At 37.6% G+C, this 8489-nt stretch overlaps 1 protein-coding gene across 1 annotated transcript in view; it reads right to left on the minus strand.

Annotated features, from left to right (window-relative positions):
- Positions 1–8489, minus strand: part of RAB38 (RAB38, member RAS oncogene family) — a 38149-nt gene that overhangs the window by 15011 nt on the left and 14649 nt on the right. Inside the window, exon 2 of the mRNA XM_072402401.1 lies at positions 2136–2416. Within this exon, the coding sequence (XP_072258502.1) occupies positions 2136–2416 (281 nt within the window). The remainder of the gene's footprint in view (positions 1–2135; positions 2417–8489) is intronic.

Below are 8489 nucleotides of genomic sequence, written 5' to 3' on the forward strand. Positions count from 1 at the left end.
CGCAGCGCTGTACAATAAATAAATGTAGAGTTTGAAAGGGTAAAGGTAAGGCCCTGATTTATTAAAGCTCTCCAAGGCTGGAGAGAATACACTTTCACCAGTAAAGCTGGGTGATCCAACAAACCTGGGATGGATCTGGTCCAGGATTCAAAACATTTGCTAGCAAATAGCAAATGACAATAAAGAAATCCATTCCAGATTTGCTTGATCACCCAGCTTCACTGGTGAAAGTGTATTCTCTCCAGCCTTGGAGAGCTTTAATAAATCAGGGCCTGATTTTTTTTTAGTTGTATGATTGGTTTGGCGAATAAAAATGTTGAATTATTGTGAAGGTTATCAAAAATGAATTTATCTTTTCTAGTTCCTGCTTGGTAAGGTTCTAAATGATAATAAATGTTGGTTGCCGCTTATCATTATATCTAAACTGTCTAGCAAACTATTTAGAGATAGTTTCCCTCTATCAGCCCAGTCATACCCACCCCCAAATTAATATTTGATTCTAATGTTGAGTCAGCAAACTTGGCAATATAATCAGCTTTGTGTCAAAAATCTGTCAAGGCTATTTCATTCTTTCTAATTTTTGAATCTTTCCTATTAGTATTTTGGCCTTAAATATTTTTTTTAAAGAGACTTATCACTTTACCCATAGTTCCTGGAGAACCTGTGTCTTCCTATCCTTCTTTTACCATGTTTCCCGTAGATTGGTTGCTTCACTGGAGCCCTATGTTACTGGTCCTTTTGGGCATGGAAAAACATATAAACTCTTCTCTACCCATGCCAATTGTTGTGTAAGTCTGAGAAACCAATGGCCAGACCAACATTGGAATGTTGTGGTTGGAAAGTTGTAGCAAATTGGGTTCTTATAAGACACATTGTCACCTTACTTTCATTGGGCAAAACTGTTCATATTAGCTTGGATGATGTTCTTGTTCCCGCTACTCCTCAGACCAACCAGTCCGCAGCAAGCAAGAAGACTACATAGTCATGAGATGCCTTTTCCTTCCATTTGTTAAGCAGAAATACTCAGGTCATGGTAAATTTTAAAATATAGACCAGTGTAAGGTTTTAAATTGGCTTGAAAAAACTATGCATTTGGTATATTGGAATACTTGATGCTTTGCTTTCCATAAAACACAATTTAGAAGAAAGGCCAACTTCAATGTAGAACATGCAAGATAGATAAATTAGAGAGTAAAGGTTCATTCACTCAGGTTTCCACATGCACCCAAGATTAGAGTTTAGCGCACTGCAGGAGTGTTGAAGTCTTGTATTGAATAAAGTGTGTCCTGTATAATTGGGAAACTTTGATGAATGGTAAAGGAATATACACGACATGTGCTTTTAATATTCATCAAAGCATTATCATATGTACCTGGAGGTATGAACCTTGCTGCCTTCTGTGTCTGATTCTCTGAGTTTCAATCACAGTGCACTACAATGATCACATGAATCTATGTAGCTTAAAAAGTAGTTGGTACAACTAACTGGATAATAAAATAGTAAAATAAAATATATTACCCAGGCATCAAATCAACACATAGACTATAAAGTTGATTTGACACTTATATATACACCTTGTCTTCCTGTATCACTTTCTAGTAGGGTGGGTGGTCCTTTATATTTGGTCCTCTAAAATGAACTGGCCATACACCATTTGATTAGATTTGATAAAAGTCCAACAAAAATTCAGAAATGGCTGTTATTTTGCTAATCGAGGAAGTGGAGTGTTGGACCAGGTGGGTGGAATAGATGATTGCCAAACACATATATGTCTACTGCATTAAGCAGTACAAAGCTAGTGATGGCAGCTTGGAGAATTATAGCTATACAGTAAAGGGGTGAATAATGTCTCTATGATATTGACCATGCACTACTCAATATCAAATAGATTTTTCCTAATATAATTTGCAAAATAATTCTGAAGGTATGGAGCAGGGTGCAATTGACAGCTACCATAGACACTCTTCACAGCTACCATAGAATAGGAGCACTTGCAGTTGTGTATATTAACAGCAGGGTTGGATGTTTGGCCTGTTGGTAAGGAATATAGCAAGGGTTGCTCCTATAGGTGGTTGTCAAGGATTAAAATCATCCTTTCTTTCACAAGACAGGAGTAAGATCTATTTCTACTATACCTTTGCTGACGTTTCGAACCAGCCGACAAAACCATGCTCCTTGCAGAACTGGTCCATTTTGGTGAGATTGTTTCTGAAGCCATCTTTTCCCTGGTCACACTTGTTGGCAAGAAGTACTGTGGATACTGGCAAGCCATTAGACAGAGTCAATTTTGAGTCTAAATCCTCTTTCCATTTGGTGACAGCCTCAAACGTGGCCGGCCTTGAGACGTCAAACACAATGAAGGCTCCTACTGCTTCTCGATAGTAGACTCGGGTCATGTTTCCAAACCGTTCTTGACCTGAAAGATGGAAATGACATATAATAATTGGTTTTCTTAGTCAAGACGTGTTCTCAGCAGCTGCTTTCTTGATGCTTGGGATGGACTATTTTCCTATATAAAATTATTTGTCAATGTGTGGGCCTCAAGCAAAATTGTGGGCAAGCAACTTAAGGGAGCTAATACAAGTTGCTGTTATTTAACAATGCAAAAGAAGAAGAAAAGTGATAAGCTCATTTCTCTGACACTTCCGATCAGCGTGTTTTTTCTTAGAACATCAGTACTTTATGGTCTCTGTGTTGCTTTTCCAATCTAAACTCTCCCATTTACAAAATTTAGACATTTACCCTGGTTGCCACAATTTTGCTTAAAGCAGGATTAAACCCTGTTTATACCATCATGGCCATCCCTATCTTCTTCCTTCTTCTCCTTCCTAATTGGCCAGGTTGTGATGGCGTAACTCCAGCGCTGGCTTGTTGGAGTTCATTAAGTCCCAGCAGGTGCAGGGGAAGCCAGAATGTTTTGAGTATCCCGGCTACCTATGCTGAGCCAATTATATATTTTTTCTAATTTTGCCTTTAATGCACAGGAAATACCATCACAAAGATAAAATGTTTTTTTTATTAAAAACATCATTTCTTGAAGTTGTCCTATTGATAGAAATGATAGACCCGATGAGAATCAATACTGACAACTACAAGCTCAGTGTACATGCAGCTTATTCCAATCTAAGTAATGAATTACTGTTTAATGTATAATTTGAGTCCCGTAGTGTATTCCATAGACATTGAAAAGAACCATTCACTGCAAATGAATGTGATTATTGCAAGCATGGCTGTTGTTTCATAAGGTTTGGCACGGTTCATGTTTTAAGCGGGGCTATTGGCATCAGCTAGGGCTCCTTGTATATAATTTACTACTATTTTAGATGATAGTAAAATGAGAGATTCAATTTCCACTTGTGGCAATCAAAGCTCATACTGTGTCAGCTATAGAAAACCCCACGCATCAAAGGCTTTGCAACCAAAACCTATTTCTTCCCTCTATCTATGAAGAAAAGGAAAATACCTAAATTCAAAATGTCTCCTACTACTGGCAACATATTGGTAACCTTTAGTATATGTGTTGTTGAATACAATGAAAAAATAATAAGGAAAAGCAAATGTACCAAAAAAAGTTGTAATTATTAAAAAGTAATTTATTAGATTTACAGTGTAAATAGCTTAAGTATCTAAATCGGTTTTGATTGAAGTAATTATACTAATTATTCCCTGCACAGAACAACCAAGAATAGTATTGGAAGCTGAAAGGGGTTCTATTGCTAGGCTCTGTGTTGTCAGTCTAACGTTGAGACAATTGGGTCTGATTTATAAAAGTTCTCCAAGGCTGGAGAGAATACACTTTCTCTGGGTGATCCAGCAAACCTGCAATGGATTTCTTAAAAATCATTTGCTATTAACTAGCAAATGTTTTGAATCCTGGACCAGATCCAATCCAGGTTTTCAGGTTCACCCAGCTTCACTGATGAAAGTGTATTCTCTCCAGCCTCGGAGAACTTTAATAAATCAGGCCCAATGCCTATAAGGCAGCACAACAAGGATGATCACATTAGAGAAGTCATGATCCTTTACTGTGCCAACAGACAGAGTGTCGGTGCTCGTCTAGGCAGTATTTTTAAATATGGTCACTTGCCTGTTTCACAGAGGTATCAGGACTGATTTAACACGATAACAAATCAAAGCTCAACTCAAAAGTTCAACTTTTAAAATTTTTGGATCAGGCAGGGCATCATAGCAAAAAGGCACGGGCAGTGTCCCTTCTACAATACGCATTCTTACCTGCCTGATCGGATACCCAGCAAACCCGACTGAGGTTACCAAGACTAAATGAACCCAACCCCGCCAATCAAGATGGCTGAAAATCAGAAATAGAAAGAGAAGAAGGAAGAACAGAGATGGGACGGGGACAGGTGAGTATAGCAGGGTTTAGTTTGGCTTTAAATCTTTCAAAAGACAAGTGTATTAGCTTTGTGTCTTCTCTTTTTTCATTCTTTTGAAAAGCTTAGCGATTATCAAGGATCTTACTGGTGCAAAATCAACAAAAATTCTACTCCAGTCCCTAGGACCCAGATATTCCTTTATTGGATGCAACTGTATTCTTTTGAGCAGTATAAAATTAGGACAGGCAGTCATAGCTGGTACATCACAGACACCTCAATCCTTCTTATGGCATACACGGGCATACGATACTGACCAATAAAGCTATTTAGAGCTTAACACAAGGGCTTAACTAATGCCTATTGACAAAAAATGTATGTATCATTAACAGCACTGTTTAGTCTACTATTGGCAGAAAAGATAAGTTCCATTGAGACAACTAATATTATTATTATTATTACACAGTATAGTGCCATCATATTACACAGCGCTGTACAAAGTCCATAGTCATGTCACTAACTGTACCTCAAAGGAGCTCACAATCTAATGTCTCTACTATAGTCATATGTCATTAATGTAGACTAAGGTCATTTTAGGGGGAAGCCAATTAACCTAACTGCATGTTTTTGGGATGTGGGAGGAAACCGGAGTACCCAGAGGAAACCCACACAAACACGGGGAGAATCTGCAAACTAATGGGGTGGATTTTGGGGAAATTACCAAGTTTTTACACCTAGAGAACAGAAACATTTATTTCAATGAGCCCAAGCCACCAACTTTTCTTTGCATTAATTAATTTTTGTTTTTTATTCATTTGCAATGTACCTAGAAAAATTGGACTACTTCAGAAAAGTCAATACACTATCAGAGCTCACTCCCTTCTTGCAAATCATATCCTTCTCTTCTAAGAATGTCTAATTACTCTCTGTGCTGGCTCAGCTCATCTTCCCCTCCCCTAACCTTCCTATATAACCTTTTATAAAAGCTGCTGGATAAAAAAAATTAAATTAAATACTATAGAGTGGTGAAAGCTCTAAGCTTGCTGGGTCTGCTGACGTCACATCCAAAATTGCATTGCCCATTATCAGCCTCAGGAAGCCTTTAACAGGAAATAACATGCATAAACTAAATGGACTCATATGTAAAACTAAATGGAGGTAAATGGACATAAGTTTGGGGTAGTTTTTGCTAAAATAATGGTTTGATTACATATATCAGCCATTCTCTACCAGGGTTCTTTCAGAGGTTGCTGGAGTTTCTTCAAGCTGTGGCTGCTTGACCTTCCATTTGATGGGGCCTGCATAGTTCTGGGGGCCAACATCACTTGATAGAGCCAGCTGCATGACGCTAATGATGTTTTATGTGTCTACAGATGTATAATTCAACCACCATCAACCACTGTAAGGGGGACATTCTTTCCACTGGCCACCAATTTAAGAGGCTTTTGTTCACACTGATGCCAAAAAAAATTGGTTTTCCACGAGACTTGAACATTATTTAAAAAGTTCCCCAGAGTTCAAAAAGTTAAGAAAGGCTGATATATACTATTGAGGCAATAATACATTTTCTGAATGTGAATCTATTATCTTCACTGTAGAGGTCTTGCAACGTAACATGGGTTGCACTCACATGATGCAGGGCGAGCATTGCTCCTTACATTCAGCATAAAAAAGCTAAACACTAAAGACTATTGTTGTCCAAGCAGGGGGCATTTTAATAGCATGTCAGTTTATCACTGCGAAAGCTCCGCATGTGGCTCAAACTATGCACAGTTTAACCTTCTCTAGTTCATAAGCATGTCTCATGATCACAGCGAGTGAACTTATCAGATGAGAGCCAAAGTCATGTCACATGATGTGTTCACCAACAAAGACCTTGTTTCAGAGTCAATTTTACAATTCATTGTGACAAGAAGCATCCGTATGAGCAGAAGTACATTGCTGGGATGCCTATCATTTTTTATATATAACAGATTTTCAAAATGACCTATTTGCCTATGAGTTTAGAGCAATTCAGGGTAGTGCATACAAGCATGCATGCCATTGTTTCCCAATGTAAAGAGCTGGACCAGACTCTTGCCAAGTGCACTAACAATTTAATTGGGTTCCACTGTATTCCGGGATATAATATCATGACGATGTATACACAGTTATGAGCTGAAAGTCTGTAACTTGGATTCCTGGATTTTACATCTAACTCTTAAGGATTTATTTCATCTCACCTACATGAGCATCTTAAAATTGCCTACCTGAACATCTCAAAATCCTTTCCCAAGTACCTGCTCAGGGTGCTCGGACCCTCTGGTCAAATTATCAAGAATACCCTAACTAAAAATTCATAATTCCTCCTTCTTTGAGTACCACTAGTACCATTCCCAGGGTAGCGATCACAATGTAAGGTACTGAATGTAAGTCTCCACTCTACCCTGATGAAGCCATTGATGAACGGCGAAACGCGTCAGAAACATAGACGACCACATCTTTTTATGCTCCAACCCATGCTTACAATCTTTTACCTACCCTTATCCCGTTTATCAATTACTATGTATATAAAGATTTGCATCTCTTAATAAGTATGCTAATTAGGTGAGCTCTGTCTAGTTATTGGTTCTTATGATTAAGACCAACTATTTGATTACTATTTTAATATCTCTTTTGTGCTCTCTTTTAAATGATCCATTGATTATTTTGGGGTTTGACAACCAATTTTGGGTTTACTTCTTGTTTAACATTATACCATGACTGTAAGCTCAATCATTATAATTTAATATTGTTTTTTATATGATAATGATATTTCAAATGTAGTTTGCAATCCTAATCTTCAGTCTTTAGTCTTAAAATAATATCTGGTAGACCTGCCATGTCAGCTCTTGTCCTGGCACTAGTGGCAACGTTTATGCTCTGTCTCCAATTGCTTTTTCGCGTTGCCACCCTAACACATACTCATAGTGGAGACATAATGGCCAAGCCGTCACATATCAGTACACATGTCCACAGCACTGACATGTACTAAGTGCAAATAGACAGGAGGTGGCTGCAATGTCAACGGATGAGATCAGCAGGACTGAGTTGCAAAATAGAGATATGAAAAAAGTATTTTCCGAAATAAAATAATATCCCATTCTTTATGATGCATATTACTTCTGCAAATGAAATGTCATCTAGTTAGGGTTCATTTCCACAGTAAATTAATTAGAATCTAGGTTTATTTTAAAAGTCAGACATGTTTTAAGTAGGAGCATTTGTGCTTTGGGACCTGACCATATAAACCATTCTAAATCAGCAGAATCATTCATTGAAGGCTACAAATACAAATCTAATCATAAGAATCAGGAGGCATGCTGGGATAATTTGATAATTTGATTCTCAGGGTGAAATATTATTTCCACATGATTGGGGATATCTCTGACTGCCAGTTTCTCAGAATTATGTGTCACTGTGCTAACAGCCAAAGCACAAAAAGTAATCATGACGTGGTGGCCCTACTATGGGTGCAGGTAGGGCATCTGAACAAAGGGCAATGGTTTATGTGACATGTAAAAGTCTTAAACTTGCCAAATACTTTGCAATGTATTAGATGATATATCCCCCCAAATGCTTTACTATTGATTGATTTTAATTATTATGTTGGCAGAACAGTAATCAAAAATTATTTAGACAAGGCGGGTTTTTTGGTTATTTGGTTATCCACTTTCTGAATCCCCATATATATTATTTTATCCTTTGCATATACTTCAATTCAGATCAAGTTTTAAAGTAGTGAATGGAACATTAAGTGTTTGAAGTTGATTGTAAAGGATCAATTTGTAATTTTATTGTCATATCCATGACAAATAATATTGAACAAAAATGTGTATTTGCAGTGTAGCTCATGGTTAAGATTTGGTTGGATTCAGTCCTAGGTGTCCTTGTGTACAGCTATGCTATTTACCTTTTCACTACTAACTGGTAAAGTGGACCTATCGCCATATTTTTTACTTTATATAAAAAGGGTGGCTAATGGGAAACCCACAGACTCCTGGGATACATACCCTGTTTCCCCGATGATAAGACACTGTCTTATTTTTTTTGGAAGGCCAAAATATGCTCTAGGGCTTATTTTCAGGGGGATGCCTTATTTACCCATGAAGAAGACTACAGTACACAGTTATTGTTCAT

The sequence above is a fragment of the Pyxicephalus adspersus genome, chromosome 1 (assembly GCF_032062135.1).
Source record: "Pyxicephalus adspersus chromosome 1, UCB_Pads_2.0, whole genome shotgun sequence".
NCBI classification, from domain to species: domain Eukaryota; kingdom Metazoa; phylum Chordata; class Amphibia; order Anura; family Pyxicephalidae; genus Pyxicephalus; species Pyxicephalus adspersus.